The 20,561-nt window shown below is 38.1% G+C and overlaps 2 protein-coding genes across 2 annotated transcripts; one reads left to right on the forward strand and one right to left on the reverse strand.

Annotated features, from left to right (window-relative positions):
• Window positions 1–20: 20 nt before the first annotated feature.
• On the reverse strand, window positions 21–8,753 carry LOC146331346 (retinol dehydrogenase 12). The gene is made up of 6 exons (XM_084729825.1): window positions 8,479–8,753; window positions 4,975–5,214; window positions 4,672–4,761; window positions 4,157–4,345; window positions 2,231–2,340; window positions 21–557 (listed from the first exon to the last, which is right to left on the reverse strand). Exons 1-6 carry the CDS (start codon window positions 8,630–8,632, stop codon window positions 378–380), a joined length of 963 nt encoding a protein of 320 aa, XP_084585951.1. The 5' UTR covers window positions 8,633–8,753; the 3' UTR covers window positions 21–377.
• Window positions 8,754–15,362: 6,609 nt separating this feature from the next.
• aqp7 (aquaporin 7) lies at window positions 15,363–20,537 on the forward strand. The gene is made up of 6 exons (XM_084729875.1): window positions 15,363–15,763; window positions 17,689–17,815; window positions 17,911–18,048; window positions 18,190–18,308; window positions 18,453–18,670; window positions 19,782–20,537. The coding sequence occupies exons 1-6, from the start codon at window positions 15,632–15,634 to the stop codon at window positions 19,969–19,971; spliced, it is 924 nt and encodes a 307-aa protein (XP_084586001.1). The 5' UTR covers window positions 15,363–15,631; the 3' UTR covers window positions 19,972–20,537.
• The last annotated feature ends 24 nt before the right edge of the window (window positions 20,538–20,561 follow it).

The following is a 20,561-nucleotide window of genomic DNA, read 5'->3' on the forward strand; positions in this document are numbered from 1 at the left end:
ACTCATTCACATTCCTGAACTAAAGTCACAGGACTTTTTGACCAACTAGAAAACATATGAACTTTTTTCATAAATGAAAATTACTCAGACAGCATGACATCTACTTCAGTATTGAGTGATTAACCACAGTTAGTCAGTTATTTACGCCAATGCGGGGAACAGTAACAAAGCTTTGTCATTTTACAAAAAAATAAAGACATGATTCAATGTGCTTCCTTTAAAAAAACAAGTCAGTTCATGTCGCCTCCAATTACCTATAAAACATATCCAGGAAGATTCATTAGAGCTCATTAAATTAGTTTCCTTATGAAATCTAGCACAAGGGTGGAATTTGACCCTTCTTCTCTTATCAAGCCTCCATGTGCCTGATAGTCGTTTCAAAGCTTTGATGTCACTCTCTCGCACATCTCAAAGTCCTTGACCGCGAGGGCAGCGTCTCGAGCTAAAGGGGCGGGAAGAACCAGGGAGCAGTCGCTGTCGAAATACTTGCCAGTGATCCCCTCTGTTTCCTCTGCCACGGCGCAGTAGATCGGGCTGAATGCGCCCTCCTCTGAAGACTGGGAGGGAGACGGACAAAGTGAAGAATAAACATGAGACAGTCAAACAAAAATTTCACATAATCTCCGCCCTGATGTGTGTCTACTAAAACCAGTCGCTGAGCATAGTCTGACCCTACAGATGCACATCACAAATGCACATAAGATGGGAAAAGTGAAGGTGAAGAGTCTGAATTCTGAGAATGGTTGAAAAGAGACAAGTGTGAAACAGACCTGCCACCAAAAAAAAAAAAAAAAGCGTGTATTATGAAAGTGGCATGAATGTGAAAGCTGTGTGTGCAGTTTGGTTATATGTGACACACTACATGGTGCTGTTAGCCATGGATTCCAGGAAACAAAAGTGTTTGTATAAACTGACAACAACAATGTCATGGGTGAAATAAACTGCAATCTGTTGTTGATATTGCTCAGGCCGTTTCGATTTGAAACAGAAGGACATTTCTAGGTTTTTAAAACTTGTCTTAAGAACTTGGACATTATTATTTCTTGGACATTATTTCCCAACCCTGTATGAGTATAGCCAAGACCCTTTAAAGATTCCTCGTTGTCATAAAAGTCGAAGTCATCATTAAAAACCCAACCAGAGATGGAGCTTTCAACCATCTCATAGAATTGATATTCGTTAGCTAGCTTGCTACAGCTAACACAACCTGACAGTTGTCATTTTAGGGTGTCAAACTGAGGATCCTGGGATAAAAATTTGAATCCCAGACTTCATCTACTTTTGTCTGATGTAAAGGACCCATTGTTTTATAAAACAAGGAATTTGAGGGCTGAATCATTGCTATTGTAATCCTCATACATGCTGGATTGGAAACTAGTGGGGCCAGGTTTAGCAAACCGTCAGTTCATTGTTTTTGGGTCTTTACACTGGATTTAAGAACAGTAGGAGCAATACAGAACATCAGCTTTATCCTTAGGTTGCCAAAAGACTCGAGTCTGTACTAAAGTTCTTACATTGTTCATTTGATGAGGATCTTAATACACTTGAATTAAAGCTGAGAACCAGTACTTCAACCCCATGATCACTGTTTGATTCTAAATTCCATGTGCTAAAGTACAAAACCAAAAGAACCACAACAAAAATCACTGGCATTTCTAGTGCTGACTTGCACATCTGGAAGTCTCAAACAAGCATTTTGTCAACAACTGCTTGCACCAAGTTCTAAATTTAGTTCATATAGGCTTTATATTATTGTGTGGAACATTGTGGAACATTTGGTGATTCTTCAGTTTGTTTTCCTCGGCTTTATAGCAAAGAATTGGCTTTGGATATTGAATTTGTGCTCTGACTGCAAAATCTATTATTAAAACAATAAATTTTCACTGCACAACAATGCTTTAGCCAGGTGGTGCATCATGGCCACATGTGCACGCGCGCACACACACACACACACACACACACACACACACACACACACACACACACACACACACACACACACACACACAGGGAGGGAATATCTAACAGCTGTCTCACTGTTCACATATGGTGATATCACTGCAATAAATCACTTAATCCTTATTTTTATTATATTGTAAAAATCCACAATCTCAGAGGAGGAAAGGGTTCTTGAGTCACATTCAACCTGTAACGTTTCAAATCTGAGGACATGAGAGTGGAGAAACTATGTGCGCTGTGGCTCTGCAATGAAATGCAACAATGTGCTCACCTTGAAAAAGAAAAATCCAATGAGGTTGAAAATATAGCGAACTATCCATGAATAGTGTCTCATCACTTCGGTCATGACGACACCAGGGTGCACAGAGTTTGCAGTGACACCTACACACACAAAGACACACACAGACACAAAATTTAGATAGAAACAGAGAAACTGTAAGCAGGGCCACCAGTCTCAGCAACAAGTCTGAATGCAGACATTCCTCTGCAGATTGTTCTGTCTGATCTTTTTAAATGACTCTGAAGGGGAAAATTAGATTCAGCTGCAATACTTTGCTAAAGTTTAGAATCTATGACTGCCCTCTTCATCAAAGAACAAAGGACATTTCTCTGATAAAAATGAAGTACCTGTATTGTAGAACAGATGATACACAGTGTATAGTCCTAGGTGTGATAAAACTACTGAGTGTTTGACTGAGAGATCAACTGGTAGGCACAGAGGTGCATAAAAAAACTTAAGTTAAAATGAGTCACATATGGTGGTGTTTACAAAAATTGTTTTCCGAAACGACTGATCCTGAGCTATGTGCTTCTAATGAACCTTTTTCGAGGAAAGAGATTGTCAAGACAAAGAGTCCTTTTCATCAGAAGAACCCTTTTTGGAGGACAGAGTTGAAGGCATAGGTGTTAAAGGGTGATTTCTCAATTTAATCAGTGGTACAATCTATGGGGTTCAATCGTTTTTCCCTCATCAGAAGATTACAACATGGATTCTTCATTGAACCCTTGGACGACAAGAGGCACCCTTATAAAATACACTGCAGTTTTAGATCCCCCGGGTGGGTTCTATGTGACATGGAACTGGAGATGGAAGAGAGGTGCACACTTGGGGAGAGGAATGTGCTAATTAAGAGGAGTGTACAGGGGGAGAGACCTGTGAAAAAAACAGTTAAAATGTAATGTTGGTGAAAAGGAGGAAATAGGAAGACATCACAATGTCAGTGTAAATTTTCTTTAGGCCCCGAGAACTTTGAATGTTTCGTTTGGCTGCAAACAGACTGCAATAAATGTGTTTAATCATCATGTTTTTCTGCATTAAGGATTACTGAATGACAATAAATATAAATGCATTCCCCAAACAACACATCAGAAATGACTTTGAATCAGATTGTCTCCTCCTCACCACAATAACAGCAACCATCTGTGTGCACCGCTGAGTGATTAGCTTAAAATACAGATAGAGTCACCGCAAATTATTTCCAGGCTTGGTAAATCGCAGTCTGTGTGCTAAATTAACCTATTTGCATGTTCTCCACCAGTGTTTTATACGTTAGGGTAGAAATGGCCCATACTCCATATTCATTAAGGGAAATGCACCAAATGAACAGTACATGTTGTCTTGCACATTTGAAAGATGCAATCCTCAGTGCACCCCGTTAGTAGATCGGTTTGCACATTTGTTTGCTGGTGATATCAAGTTTATACACGTTTTTAAACATGCAAACCTTTAATAAATCAGCCCCTATATGTTTCTAGCTAGCAGATCAAGTATGTGGGCATATTATAACTTTCAGTACATAAAATAACTGATGACGACCTAAGGGCAACCTATTAAAGCAAAGATATAAAGAGTAATTTTTTTTCTTTTTGGTTACTGGTTGTTTTTTCCCAGAGGAGAACCCCACTTGTTTTCTGCACTACATTATTGATAGCAAAATCTTTCAGATGTACATTTTAATCTAAATGGACTTTAAAATAACATAGTTTAAATATCTGGATTTGACGAAAGAGTACCAAGTCAAAGTAAAGTCACTGGTGTTAAAGTCCAAGTTGATTTGCAAGTCTCTTTTGATTTTGTCAGGCCGAGTCTAAAGTAATCAAATTTGTGACTTAATTCTGACTCCAGTTCAAGTCTTGTGAATTGAGTCCATACCTCTGCTAATGGATGATAATTATAACAGTCTTGATTTTAGCCTACCTGTTCCTTGTAGCCTGCGTGCTAACTCATTGGTGCAGATGATATTGTGCAACTTAGTGTGGTTGTAGACAGTATCCATGCAATACTGGAGGTTCTCGCCATGAAAATGAGAGAAGTCCACTTTTCCCCTCTTGTGGTTCACTGAGCTGACGGTGACAATACGAGACGGAGCTGAACGCTTCAGCAGGTCTGAAATGAAACAGAGACATACATAGCAAGAGAGAAAATGAAACACAAAGAAAGAAGGGTCCCAGGAGAGTTTTAATTATCAAACAATGCATGCTGGGAATTCAGCTGATATGCTAGTTAGAAACTTCATTTAATGAGCTGATTGAACTCTGTACAGTACATTCATTCAGCTCATCGTTTCAAGTCATAACACTTCAAGTTAGAAGAACTCAGGTTTACAATTTCTGAGGTGTTCTGATAATAAATGTTGGAATTTTTAAGTTTAGCTACTTGAATAAATTAAATGTGTATATTTATGTTAAGTTGACAAGACACTAACGTCTTACCCAGCAGCAGGTTGGTGAGAAGAAATGGTCCCAGGTGGTTGGTGGCAAAAGACGCATCCAACCCATCTTTGGTTATCTGCCTGGGTAATCCTGATGGTAAAATTAAAAAGTGGAATTTTCAATTAAATTTTATAAATCAGATCAGATATACAACATAACAAACACATTTGCATGTTTATTCTTAAGAGTTCTTTGCACTTACAAAACATATTCTCTAACCATTACAACCGACCCACACCCTTACATTACCAGTGCAGCCTCAAAACAAGTAATCCCATTTCCATGTGGGTGGATATATGTAACCTGATACTGCAGCATTGTTGACAAGGATGTGGAGAGCTTTCTCTTCCTCAAGAATCTTCTTAGCAAATTTCCTGACAGATTCCAGAGAAGACAGGTCCACCAGAAGCAAGTGGACATCAGAATTTCCTGTTTTCTCCCTAATTTCTTTAAGTGCTGCCGCCCCCCGCTCCTCGCTTCGACAGGCCAGGATAACACGGGCCCCGCGACGTGCAAAGTCCAGGGCAATGAACTTCCCGATCCCTAGGAGAGAGGTTGGAAAGAGAGCAAAAATCAGTTTACACTACATGATAACACAAATAGTCATAAAGCAGAAAGCAATAAACAGCTGGCTTTTTGAAATGAGAAAGCACAAGTACATTGAAGCAAGGCTGACATACTGAGTGTTTGAAAGTTTGAAATGAGCATGTTACAGTAAATCATGACTTTAAAAAATAAGCTCTGCTTTCCATTTTCAGTTGAGGCATGTGGTACTGTGTCACAAAACCAAAAACTCTGAAGTTCTTGGGAAACAACTTGTTCCTGTGTGAACAAGAATGTGTGAAACTAGTTTCAATATTTCAAAGTATTAGCTCAGCCTGTTTGAGTAGAGGGAATTAGGGCAGTCAAACTGAATGAAAAAAGATCCAACATTGCATTTCTCACAACAACATACTACTTCTAATTTAGGATCATGAAGGTGAATTGTTTTTCTTGTACTTCTGTACACAATGTTCCTTTTCCAGTTGTGAAAACTAATAAAGTGGGGAAAAAAAAGAAAAATGTGCATTGTTTTACAATTTAAATTCCGCTCTGTACAGGTCAGACATAGGAAATGTATGCATCTGATCACTACACTGTCTAAAAATACCCAGGACAGGGCAGTGGGACATCCCTCACAACTAGAATGTCATGTTGTCTCTTTGTGGAGTTTGAGTAATTTACATGTGTTTGTAAGGATTTGATGAGCCACTTTTCAAACACTGGTGACTATCAAAGATGTTTTTAATATATTATGTAATATCCTCTGTAATATTGAGTACAGATGGGCAAGTAGAGAGGGTCCATCATGTTCTCATCCATAAAATGTTAACAAAACAAAAACAAGTTACCTGCACTCACCAATGACTGCAGCTTATTACTTAATGCTAAAGTGCTGTGAGATTCATAACTTGGAGATTAGTGCAACGCCAGGAATGAGCTACGTCACAATCAACTAGATCCTTCTTTAGCCCCGTTTCTGATGAGATTAATTTGGACAATGACACTTAAAATTCAGATGATCTTTTTGGCAGACCTTTAAAGGAGCACTCCAGCAATGGCAAGACAGTGCGGTTGGTGATCTTGTATGGTGGGGTTCACAACAAAACATCTGGTTTCTGAATCACCATCACGAACAAATGCACAGATGATACACTGTTTCAGTTTTCCAGCTGGTCCTGTTTTGTTTCACTAGGATTAAACTCCAGGAATTGTAAACACAAGTTGTTCTTTTCATGCTGGTGTTTGTCTAGAGTGCAAATCAGCATACTTTAATGGACTGCACATATAAACATCTTGTAAGACAGCATGTATTATATCATTCAATAATGCAGGCATTTTTCACTTCTCTGACTCCAGAGTCACTCAAAATCTGGTCAATAAAACACAATATTTCACTGATCAAGTAAGAAAATCTGTGGGTTTTTTTGTAGTTTGGGTGAATGGGCCCTTTGAAAGTGTTTAAAGACACTGGCACCGGTTTATAGTATTTGTCCTCATTCCTTCGCAAGCAGTGCTATGCTTGCTAGGTGAGAGGGTGCTGATTTTGGCATGCTGCAAAAACAAGATGAACAAACAAAGATGTAGGATTGCTGATAAGAAAGTGAACAGGAAATTTAGTGCGTGGAAAAGATAATCGCAGCTTCTGTTTAGGTTTGCCACTCATGACAACAACAAAATGTGAGAAAGTTTAAAGCACTTTGAATAGTACTATTTGTATGAGATGGTGCTTAGACTGGGCTATAGAGCTGAAAATTTCACCACGAAAAAAAGTGTAATTTCAGTTGATCTAAATTGTAGTTTTTTTTTTAATGACCTATTTTAATCAAGACCAAGAGAAAAACAGTTGAATTTAACAGCCTTTAATTTAACCACTTTGTTTATCAATATCATATTGGATGGTGGTCCCAAACTTTCTTCTGGGGACCCACTTTTTATAAATGACAAAGCATCATGATCCATTTCACAATAGGCCTAACTACCAATAAATCATGGGAAGAGTTCATTTTTGCATAAATGAACATTCGTGACCATTCTTACTGCCATTTCCACATCACTTTGTATTATCTTGATGTGTGTTATTGAAAACATGCACATGTTAAATATCTTATGAATGACAAATAAATGCACTCAGGCTGAGTTAACAGGACATCTTATTGTTTTGGTTTCCTCTCATCAGGAAAACAAAACAGAACTTTTTAGCCTAAATACATAAATGCGACAAAATAAGTGCATTTAGGCATCATAAACAGACTCTTGTTTTTCCACTCATCAGTAAAAAAACACATTTTAGATGCTTTATAAAATGTGTATTGCAGATATAAATCTTACTTTCTTTTATTTATTTGGTAATCCAAATAAAATCTCCAGTGACCGGGAATGACTGATATATATGGTACAAAATCAGATCAAAATTTTCATGCTGATTTTGTTAATTACATGGACTATAGACTACTGAAGGTAAAAGAGCAGTGGCTTCAAAATGGGTGCGACAATATAGTAATAACTTACAACCTGTTAGAAACCTCACAGTAAAAATACCATATCATAGTGAATACAACATGAATCTGTTACAAATATTTAAACCTATATGCTGTATAAAAAGCACAGATTGGGTGCTTGGGGAAGAGATATGCACAAAAATCAGAAAACTTTACATCTTTACATCTGTCACTTTGAGGGGACACAAAACTGGTAAGATGATATAGTAGTGGTGATTATGAAGCAACTATTGTCTGCTCTGCAGCTGATTCAAAGTCACTCTAATCAGAGACGAACGGAAGTGATTCACAAAAGATCTGATTCAGATACAGATTCGTTCAGGAACATGTCAGTTAATTGTTGCTGAGATTTTCCTTCCCTCCTGCCACTTTCGTTATGATACTTTCTAGCCTACAAATCGATAACATGCCGCAAACTCATGTCACAAACAAGTTTCAAGTTTCATATAGCTCAGTCATATACAGATATTAAGAGAAATGACAGTGAAATCTTCATGTAAAGCTTGTCTTAGTTGGATTTTTCGCCTGCTATTACTCTGACCTTGCTGTAAAACATTTGCTAGTTATGGCGTTTCCTCTAAAATCCAAACTTCCTATTATTCAGACAAACACATCTTCCACATATCATAATTTAAACACTCAAGCAAGAACAAACAGCCAACTTTATTCCACTTAAATTGGCGCCTTGTTGCCGCATTCTTAGGTTAAAGTGCAGGACACTACCCTGAACATGCAGTCGGACAGAGGCAGGTTGAGTCTCACTGACCTGTGTTGGCTCCGGTCACTATCGTGGTCTTTCCTTCCAGTCGCACCTTGCAGGTTTGCGGATCCCACCGTCCTCTCCTCTGCAGGCGCACGACGAAGGCCAGCAGCGCAGTGGCGACAGCCCACGCCGGGTGGCAGAGAAAATCAAACCACATCCCTGCAGCGTCCGGGGCGCAGTGACCGCTGGATCAGACTGAAGCGGAGCTCCTGGAGCAGCTGGATAACATGCGCCTGCCTCTCCGCTCAGAGGAGGTGTGACCGCAACACCAGAAAACCTGCTGGGCCCCGTTTCACAGAGCCTTCGTAGCGCTACGTGCGTCGTAAGTTGTATTTTAAGTTTTATTTTAAGGTTACGGGCTGTTTCCCAGAGTTGGGAAAACTTTAAGGGAGACCTTAAAATCAGTGGTGGACAAAGTACTCAACCCCAGTACTTGAGTCAAAGTATAGATACTCCTGGTCAAATATTACTCAACTACAAGTGAAAGTTGCTCAGTCAAAATTTTACTTTAGTTAAAGTACTAGAGTACTTGGTTTTAAAAATACTTAAGTATTCAAAAGTACATGTTTTTAAAAATACTTAAGTATTCAAAAGTACAAATTACAAAGTACATTTTCTAATACCAATACACACTGTATTGTTTTCACAATGCATTTACAGAAGCTTGTAACTCTCTGAAACCATCTAATGATGCACTGATGCTTGTAGAACCACTCTGCTACACAAAGTCTATAGAAACACCTATAAAAACTTCAACATAGAAATACAGTCAAAACCAAAAGGTACAGCTATTGTCATTTTCTGATGTAACTGTATTAAAATCACATCATAACATTAGATTGAAGATAACTGTAAGGAGTTCTCCAAGTCTGTTAAATAACTGAGATTTCTTTCTGTCTTCAGAGGCAGTATATATACATGAATTATGCTGTATTTTTCACCCTGATAAAAACAATCCAACTTTAAAAGCTACCTGGAATAATTAATAATTATAATAACATCTTGAGATATAATTTTGTCTTTCTCCTGCTGTCACCATTACCGCTTTTTGTTTGAATGAAAGAGGGAGAGTTTGCTTGTTCTTGTTACAGAGCACCTGGATGATCTATTTCCACTTTTACATCAATCTCATTTGAGAGGAGCTACTGTGATTGGTTTCTTTCTGTGAGGAACACAGCATGTGACCAATTGCATTTTAGAAAAGAAAAAAACACCAACAGCTGACTTCAAAGCTCAGTCGAAAAGTAAAAACAACCTTCCTAGAAATGTAGTGGAGTCAAAAGTACAATATTTGTCTTTGAAATGTAGTGGAGTGAAAGTAATAAGTTTCCAAAAAAACAAATACTCAAGTAAAGTACAGATACTCAAAAAATGTACTTAAGTACAGTACTCAAGTAAATGTACTTCACTACTGTCCACCACTGCTTAAAATACAATTTACGACGCACGTAGCGCTACGAAGGCTCTGGGAAACGGGGCCCTGGACGTTTGTGAAGGCAGTGGCACGATCCCATTTGTTCAGAGGAGTCGTGGTGTCAGTATTGTTCAACACTGCTGCTCTAAATGTTCACTACTATAGTCTGGCAATTTTATAAGTCACTGAAAGCGGAAAGAACTCATTGTAACTTATAAGTCAAGAGTGTCTTTGGCACAAACATTACCCTCAGATCACTATTACCTCAACAAGATAAATGAGATAAACCAGCTCCTGGTGCCTCAAAGGCTATTTGACCTTGAGATTTTTTTAATATTGCTGTAGAAATAGCCAAATTCGTCGAGAAGGTATGAATTTGTTCATTACAGCTCAGGATTTTGTAACATAATCACCATCATGTACAGACTTTCCTGTCCTCAGTGGCAGACTCAGGCTGTCTGAGGGACAGGGGCAAAAAACATAAAGCACTAAGTACAGAAAATCATGATGCATTTATAGTGAAACGGTTCCAAACCCTTGTTAAAATGAACTTTGTTTTATTATGTGGCCAAGATTTGTAGTACAACCGCTAAACCTTAACCAGATGTTAAATGTTCAAGGCATAAAAGGTAATGCCTTTTAATTTATTGGAACAACCAGTTATAAACTCGTTCCCCAACCACTTGACGCCTCCTGTCTCTGCCTGAACTTGCTGTATCCTCATTGTCAGTTTCCTGATGACAGCTACTGTAACTTCAAGAGTTAGCACCAGTGACTACACTGTTACAAGAGAAAAGGTCAGAGACACATCACCAGAATCATCACTTAGGCAATATGGAGCAACCGGAGTCGTCCCATCACCTGATGTAGGATTTCCCAAAACTCTACTGTTTTTTTTTTGTTTTTTTTTTAACAGTCTTTTGTCAGTCTTTTCTGAAACAAAGATTGTCATCCTGCTGTGACACACAGCCACACCTTCAATATTCCTCATTGTTCCTATGTTTGTGTTGGGTTGAATGATGTCAACACAGTTTGGTGCAAGAAACTTGAGGTACGCTGACAGGGTATTGTCTGCGGTGGAAAACAAAACTGAGAATGCCTGGTACCAAAAGTGAGTCAAGTCAGGTAAGGCTGGGCAATTCAATGCAGAGGAAACACGGCTCATAGAGACCCTCTGACTTTTACGTCTCCAGCACGGCGACAGCCATGATCGGTTGCATTATGTTTTCGGGTTGTCTGTCCCTCCCAATTTCATAAACTCAGAATCCTAAGAATGCTTTGACAGAATTTCAAAACTTTTTCAAACTTAGCAAATATGTCCACTTATTATACAGACATGGAACTTGACTGGTTGGCAGAGGCATACAACGAGGTAATTCTCGTCTAGCTTGTAAAGCATTTTCTCCACTGGAATGGTCGACTATGTATCTTTTGCAGAAGTCATGAAAAAATAGTGTAGTAGAGTCCCTACAGTTCATACACTGATGCATATTAATGCGTTGTCACAGGAAGAATGTGACTTTAATACAAATACTTGTATGTTAATAATTCACTTTACTGTTGTGCTTTACTTCTGGATGTCAGGCTGTCAGGGCTGTTTGTTTTTCACCTTATTGTGAAAAAACTTCACAATGAACTTCAAGCATCATTATCAGATTATTCCGGTTATTGATACAGAAAGATTAAACTTTACCTTTTTTTTTTTTTTTTTTTTTTTTAAAAAAAAAAGAAGCTGTCCAAACAAACATTTACAGCATGAAGAAAAGAGACCAGACATTCACATGCTGCCTGTCAATCCCTGAAGTCAATCATCTACACACAAAACAGCACTGGGTTAAAATGAGCACTTCGATGACAGACACTGGGTAAATGCTGGTTTATCTTTTCACTCAGGCACTGAGTTGTGTGGCAAGATCTGTTATCATGGTGAAGTCCTGAAATGACTTCTTGTTTGTTCAGAAGCAGAGTAATGTGTAATGTAGGAGTTATGTGTAGAGTAATCAATGGTCGATCTCTTCTTCTACCTGTCTGCAGAGCCTGTTTGTCAACTTCAACAATCGTATGTTCTGATCTTACAAGGTTGATATGATGTGAATGTCTGTGCCCTCTGTCTGATCCTTTAGCTGCTTAATGCTCCAACAGTGTTCACCAGCTAGTTGTTAACTTTGGCTGTCTGCAGTTTGGTGATTGCAAGGTAGTGTACAGTGAATTAATTAGAGCTGTTTCTCCAAAAACACCTGCAAGGTTGTAAACTTGGTTAATGAGAGGTGAGAGTGACCCAAAACAACAAAGATTGCAAAATGAGGGGAGCGGCAGAGGTTGTGGTAATTCTTTGTGGGTTTGTAATATTTGTTAATATAAAAAAAACATGCAGCTGTAAATCCACTCTCAACACATTACCCTTATTGCTGTCTGTGTGTAGGGCGGTAAATTTAATATTTAAAAAGCCCCAACAAAGATTTCACACCTATAACCGATGAAATAGGACTGATCTTATATTTTACATACATAAAAAAAATAAGATTTGGAGATTCTTGATATTTAATTCAAAGGATAAACCAAAAACTTTACCCACTTTCTTGACTATGTGACTGTGAAATTGTGCAGCAATCAAGATAAATCCAAACATCCACAATTATCTCACTAAAAACATTTCAGTCTGAATGGCATTCAACTGCATGGAACCTGTCCAACAATGGACGTCAACAAACATTCCCATCCAGTCCAACTTCAAAACCTGGGAGAAACAGGAAAGGTTTTACATTTTTTGGATGTTGGTTTTTGGTGACACAATACACACTGAATCTATATCTTGAAATAGATTGCACTTATGAGTCTTGTGGGTGTTGAAGTCTTGACCTGAAATAACCCCTGTGCACCTCTATGGCCACTAGAGGGCAAAACATGCTAACTAATTGTACTGGAATTGAGTGGAACTAAGACAAATTATGTGTATTAATTATTACCATTTGACTTCATATTTAGCTGTATGCTACAACAACAACAACAAAAAAACAAACAAAAATAAACCTAATTTCTATTAATACTGCTTTAATTATGCCTGTATTTACATGTCTGATGGAACTCAGTTGACTTCATAGTATGTAGAATCATATAAAATTTAGATTTATTACATGGTTATTTGTTCTAGTGAGGCTCAACTATTACAAGAACAATAAAACAAATAAAACATATTTACAGATTTGTTATTTGGTTCAGAAGTTTATTTAGACTTTAAACAAATGTTTCATAATTATCATCAGTGTAAGGATGTAGTTAATCACATGTTGTTCAGTTACTAGTTTACTACAATTTGCAGTATTCGGGAGGTGGATTAACTAGGTCTATATTCAAATCTCAGTAGCTTTTTCAGGAGTTAACTGCTCTGGGTCACGTACATTACAAACTGTGCTTTCTGCCACAAAGTATGGCACAGTGCCACAGCTCATGGGTTAAAGTTTGATGAGCTATATTTTTCTGAGAGTAGTTAAGATGTCTAGTGAATAGTTTGGTAAACTACAGTTTCAAAGTAGTTTCCCTGACACTGGTTATTACAATGTCAAAGTGTCTGAGTATTGGAATAAAACATCTGTTAAAAAGTAACTTCACAGTTGATTTTGTCAGGAGGAAAAGCATTGTTTTGCTGACGTCTGTTGGGTTGAAAGGTTGAAATCTGGTGATGTGGAACTCCACAATCAATTTATCAGGTACTGTATGGTCTTTTGTAACCAAAGACATGTTATCATTGCCCCTTTGCACTGAAGGAAAAATACAGGTGTATATGGCATTGAAAGACTTCATTCAATTTGTCTCAAGTCAGCAGCTGTAATATATAACAATTCTTTCAATCTAAAAACAACATTCTCTCTGTTTTATTTCACTGAAAACATGCACACTTATTTTCACTGATAAATTATCATCTCCTGTGGTGATTTCTATGCACTGCAAGCAAACAGATGAAAAAAGCACAAGCAAATAAAGACTTTGACAACATGTATATTCTATTTAGAAAAAAAAAAACTTTAAAATTACCACAAGAGCACACAAGCAAACTAAGAAACACATTCACCTGTATTTATTAGGAGACAGGTCTGCCCTATAACCATCAGGTATACAAAAAAAAAAATAAAAAAAATTTGAACTTGCATTGGCAGGTTTTAATGTTCTTTGTCACTGGAAGAGTCAGACAAAGCCTGATTTTAGTAATTGGTTAAGGTTAATTCCTCTTTTGAATCGTTAATTGCGAGGGATAATAATTTCCAAGGAAAGATCTATAAAGTTTGGTCTATTTTTTTAAATGTACATAAAAATATCATTAAAGAACAAAAATATTCCTTCTGTACTTGCTTATTTCTACCTCATTTAAATTGTAGTCATGATGTATTTTAGGTTATTTATACTTTGTATCCCTTTTCATTTGTAAAAAAAATGCTTTTTTTCTTCTTTTTTAGACTGACTAGTGCCAAGACCTCTTTTGCTTTGTTAATTGTTCTTCATTGTGTTATTATAATGTGTTGTATTATGCAGTTTATATAGTGGGGAACTTAAAAAAAAAAGACTTCAACTTCAAAATAGGGAAACATATTCGGCAATTTGACATCTATAGTATGCAACATAGAGACATACAACAAGTTGCACAGGACAAAACAAAAAAAAAACTTTTAATACAGATATTTTGATACATTTGATACACTGACTGTGTAGTCTGCTATATATCAATTAACAACAGAATACAGTCTGTTACGTATCAATTAAGTAGTTTAAAAGTCAAGGAACTTTCCAAAAGTAATTTATCTATCAAGCAGAGGTAAACATGTTACAGAATGAATGGACAGCAAGCTTTTATAAACCTTTGTAAATTTCCATTGTGATGTCCATGTGAATGATCAATGGAGCTCTCCTCCTAATCAATACTTAATGGTGTTCTGATTGTTTGTATTCTATTATCACGAAAAGTGCCACACCATCTGCGCAGTTAACAGTCAAAATGTTGTAAATCATACATGAAACAATATGGCATGCACAGTCCTTGATAAATGAATAAACAAAGGCAACATTTTTAATAATCTCTACACACTAACATAAATCAGTGTAATATATTTTGCAGAAGTACATTAGTCTTTGTGAGCAAGTTATTGCTACTGAAAAACATGCAGATCTTGCAGACAAACATTCACTGATAAACCATAAAAACTGAAACAAAACATGTCTCAAAATGAGTCATATACTAATTTTAAATTGGATGTATTATCCATATATTAACATTTTTCTTATTGGCATTCACAAAAAGAAACAGCTACATTGATCGTGTCTTACAAATTTGTGTCAGCAGCTGCTTTTCAATCACTATCCTTATTACTTAAGTATCCTCAGATAATAAAAAGCTATTGTGGGAGGGGTCTTACCCCGTGTGTTAAAGCGTATCCGTGAGGAGGGGGCTGGGGCAGGCCTATAAAATGTGGACAAATCCCAAAGGGTATGTGTGACACAGGAGATACTCACAGACACTCACAAAGAGAAAGTGAGAAGAGTAGAAAAGCAGAGGAGTCAGAAGAGGGGGCGGAAAGAGGAGGGACATAGCCTGAAAGAGACTTGTTTGTGGACTACTGTGTGACATGGAAGGCAACTCATAAATTCTTCAGTGAAATCTGGACTTGATCTATATTTTTTTTAAATTAGAAAATAAACTCTTACAAAAGAGAAGTGGGTAAAGAAGAAGAAGAAGAAGAAGCAGTAGAAGAAATGAAGGACTTGGTGCAGTCAGTAGAACTGGGGGTCTCTCAGCGGAAAGGAGTAACTCGACCCAAAGTTTGGCCGAAGAATGAACTTGTTCGTGTGGGACTTGCTGAAACCCTCTGCACATATGTCATGATGGTAAGAAAGAATCCTTTATAAAAGATGTCAGAAGTGTAATGTGTGACTTTACACTGCCAAAAATTCCTCTTACGTCCCTCATTCTGGTGACAGTTTCAGTTCTCATTTATGAGCTCTTCGCTCTGTTTTGAACACTGTGGCATGCTTATCTGTAAAAACCATGTGCCATTAATTATTAATGCTATGTTCTTGACCCTGATAACGTCCCCCTGCTATCTAACAGTGTGTTTCCCAGTCACATGGCAGGGGTCGTGAGTGGGGATTGGTGAGTTCAAGTGGGTGAACCAGGAAATCTAGTGTTACCACGGGAATGGTCAGGCAGTGGGCCACATGGAGAAGGCTGCAGAAGTCACATGTTATCTGTCAGCTGTTACAATAAACCCTATACTTAGAACCCTAGAAGGAAAAGACACACTAGCATGAGCACATGCTGAACATGGCACAAGCACACACGGATATTTAGGATTTTGTATAGAACTTGCTTGGCTTGCATTTGCGAAACCTGACTTGCTTTTCACCTAAATACACTCAACTTTTAAAGGAGGAACCACATGTTTCCTGTTTCCTGCATGAATAGCTGCAGTCATTCAGGGTCACCTGTTTTTCATTGGGACCCAACTCTGTCACTAAGTCAGAAGTTAAATGAAAGAGAGAATATGCCTCACTTCAGCTTCCTTTACACTTGTAGATACAGTACCCACAGTTAAAGGTATACTCTACAAGATTAAAAAAAAAACAAAAAAAAAACAAAAAAAACAACGTATGGACTCATACAAAAATAATCCTTCTTTAAGTGTCACTTATGACTCACTAGAGGTGCAGCAGTGATTGCATTAACTGAATATTTTCCATCTTCCGTCATTTTCCATGACGATGATGGAAAAATTTGAAGGCCGGCCCGTCTGACATTTTGACAGATTAAAACACTGAGGCAATCTACTGTAACATTAAATAATTCACATGCAGTACTGTCAAACAGTGGGCTTCTTCATGGAGGTAACTAAATCTATCAAAAAATGATTCCCCTCAGAGCATTTGGGCATCATCGCTGACCTCGACACCATACTCAGCAGATTTTGCTATGCAGGTGTGGATGCTGTACTGAAGAGCTACGGGCTGTAGATCTTGGAACATGTCTGTGATCATTACGGGCTGCATGGTGTTGACATGAAAAGTGACTGCATTGTCTGTTTATCTGTTCATCTTTTCTCTCCATGCCCTTATAAATCCATATATTGCAATCAAGTTGTTTTTACAAAGCCAATGCTATAAAATGGGCAATGTCTTATTATCATTAAAATATGAAAATTCAAATGACGGGTAATCATAGATTATAATAAAATGGTAGGCAACGAGAAAGCCTAGGGCAACCTCTGATCTGTGATGGAGTCTACATCAGCAGAGACCCTGCCCTCTGTATGCATTTTCTTATTTTCTCATTATTTTGCTGTGTTGGGGACATTTCCAGGCTTCAAACTTTGGGCAGTGGTGGCCCAAAGGCCCAGTAGCCCAGTCAATAACGGCACAGAGTGTGAGGTCGGGATTGTCTCTCTCTGCATCATGGATGTATCAAGCTGCAGGTCTGTGTGTCTTTTAGAGTTAGGACATGGCTGATCTACATACACATAAATGGCCATGAAACAATCAAGAAAACCAAAACATTTTATTTCTCTAATTCACTGCTTATTTCTTGCTAATGCTGCTCCCTAGGCAGGAGCCTAGTATATACCTTTAAAATTTTGTTAACAAAGCACTCATTATTCACTCTGACTTAATTGGAAGAGCTCACTTTGTTAACTGAATGCCCATTCATTTTTTTCTTTGCTAGTTCACACATCCTGTTCCCCTAAATTAGACCGTCTGGAAGTTTCCCCTGGTAATGTGCTTCTTTTTTAACAGTTGTCTGTGCTTCTCTCTGTGTCCAGGTGTTTGGCCTGGGGTCTGTGGCCCAGGTGGTGACAGGACAGGGAGCATTTGGACAGTACCTCAGCATCAACCTGGGTTTTGGACTGGGTGTTGCTATGGGGGTTCATGTTGGAGGGAAGGTCTCAGGTACAACAGCTGACCCTTGTAAAACCCATCTCATCAAGAATCCTTCAATGATCACTATTATCTAACATATTTCTCATACTTTATTGCTTTGGCAGGGGCTCATATGAATGCAGCAGTGTCACTCACAATGTGTGCATTTGGCCGCCTTGGGTGGAGGATGCTGCCCCTGTATGTTTTTGCACAGTTTTTGGGCTCATTTCTGGCAGCAGGAACCATTTATGCTGTCTATTATGGTGAGGGGATACTGCATGTTCAAGCACACACAGCACTGAACACCTGTATTGTTATAGTACCTTACACAAGTACTTTCCCTTGTTTATGTACAGTCTTACATCTAAGAGTATCTGTCCTTTTAATACTGTTTCCATATGCAGAAGCTATACATGACTATTGTGGAGGAAACCTGACTGTAACTGGTGTAAAGGCCACAGCTGGTATCTTTGCCACCTATCCTGCACCGTACCTCTCCTTGCTGGCTGGATTCATTGACCAGGTAGCCATGAAACTGGATTAAAGGATTACAGCTACAAATCACTATCATCTGACACATTTTGCACAGTTTTCTTTATTGTACTGCTTCACACACGGTTATCTTGACACGTGCTTCTGTATGATGTTTGTATTGTGTGTTTGCCAGGTGTTTGGCACTGCTATGCTGCTGCTGTGCCTGATGGCTCTGTCTGACCAAAGGAACAAACCGGCTGCACCAGGCAGCGAGCCTGTCGCAGTGGGTCTCCTAGTGCTGCTCATCGGCATCTCCCTGGGCAGCAACAGCGGCTATGCCATCAACCCCACCAGAGACATTGCACCCAGGGTCTTCACTGCCATCACAGGCTGGGGGACAGACGTGTTCAGGTACATAGAGGAAAGGTTTATTGGCTTTTAGGGGAGAATTTGCTGTTGCTACATGTCACCTTAACTCCGGATAAATAGAAGGCAAAACATCCCTATTAATTATTAACACCCTGGGTTGTTTTTCCACACACATTAACCTCCCCTACTCCTTCCCTCACTGACATAAACCAATTTTGTCATTTATAGGGGGATGGGAGGAGCAGGTTAACAGTTTCTGCTACATAGACGTGGTATACATCATCTGAAACCTAAGAACCTGAAGATTAATTTAAGATGCAGCCCAGCACTCTGTGTCATACATCTGTATTAAACATTGTGTTTTGGTTAGGTGCCTATTGTTTTTTTTTTTTTTTTTTTTCAAGTTTAGAGTGTATAAGGGTTTAGAACATTCTCTAATTTGTGGCTGTGATTATTCTACAAGACACTACAGGCCATTTTTATACAGTGAGATTGAGTTTCAAAATATTGTCTCACTACAATGAAATGGCCACTATGATGACTAACATCATCACATTTTAATATAATTCATTGAATAATTATAATAATAATAATAATAATAATAATATTAATAATAATAATAATAATAATAATAATAATAATAATAATAATAATAATAATAATTGAATCCAGAGGAGTCTTGGCTTTCCAGTTAAACTTAATTAATCCAGTTCCAATAATGTCTAGGGACCCTGGTATACACAAATATTGAAAACAAATAGCATTGCATTACATTGAATAAAGTGAAATGTCTGTAAAGGAGAGAGATCCTTTCAAAAGAGCTATGTCAGTTTTTCCCTTGCCAATATTTATCTTAATTTTGAGGCATTATTTAGCTTCTGCCCTGACAAGCTACACAAAAACCAATGGAATGGTATCAATGGAATAGGTCTTCTAGTTTCATATGCTATCACTATCTTTACTCTAGCTTTATAACCGAGCCTGTCACCACATCTGAAAGAAAGTAATGCTGATTTCTAAGAATGCACAGGGAAAAAAACACATGATTTAAATATTTATGCACAAAAAATCATTAATGTTTGTGTATTTGATGTTTTTTTAAAAAATCTATCTCTATAAATCAGTTAACAATTATCTGTCTTCATCTGTGCAGGGCTGGAAACGGATGGTGGTGGGTCCCCCTGGTTGCCCCTCCCATTGGAGGAGTATTGGGTGCAGGGTTCTACAAGGTCTTTGTGGAACTGCACCACCCTCCCTTCTCTGAACAGGGTGAGAGGCTGGTGGAGGAAGAGACAGCCCCTCTAGAGAAACAAGAGAACATCTGTGCCGATGTATGTGTCTGAGACCCCTCATCTACACACAGTGTGTCCCCTGTAGAGCTGTGTGGACACCTGCACGCAGCTGAAACATTCCACGACGATGAAGGGTTAAAAGACAGACCAAAAGCAACTCGCTTCTATGGGAAGGACTTCCGCAAAAAGAGAGATGGACTCAAACAAGGTTTTGAATATCTCAAGGAATTTTAAAATGAACCTTAGTTACTCAACCAAAGCTCATGAATGATTGCAACACATAAAAACATATTTTAGTTGTAGTTACTGTATCAAAAACAACAGGAGCATTTTTATGTATGGAAGATGAACAAAAAACCCACACTTATGGTCTTCTGTTTATATTATTGAGGCAACAGCAGCTGATATATCCTTGGAAGACACCATGAATATAATTCATTACAACAGTCAAAAGGAGACCATTTACATGAGCTTAGAAAGTACACTACAGTACAGTACAGTGTTTGTAAAGAAAAGTAAATAGCCCCTAATATTGCACTTAAATAAACATAGGTCTTTTAGAAAATATAATAGGAACAGTAGGGGAAGTGGCTCCTCACAGCTTGAAAGGGCAGTAGCACAAATATGTTTATCTTTCCAAC

This window comes from Lutjanus erythropterus, chromosome 2 (assembly GCF_056507025.1).
Source record: "Lutjanus erythropterus isolate fLutEry1 chromosome 2, fLutEry1.hap2, whole genome shotgun sequence".
In the NCBI taxonomy this organism is placed as follows: Eukaryota; Metazoa; Chordata; class Actinopteri; order Lutjaniformes; family Lutjanidae; genus Lutjanus; species Lutjanus erythropterus.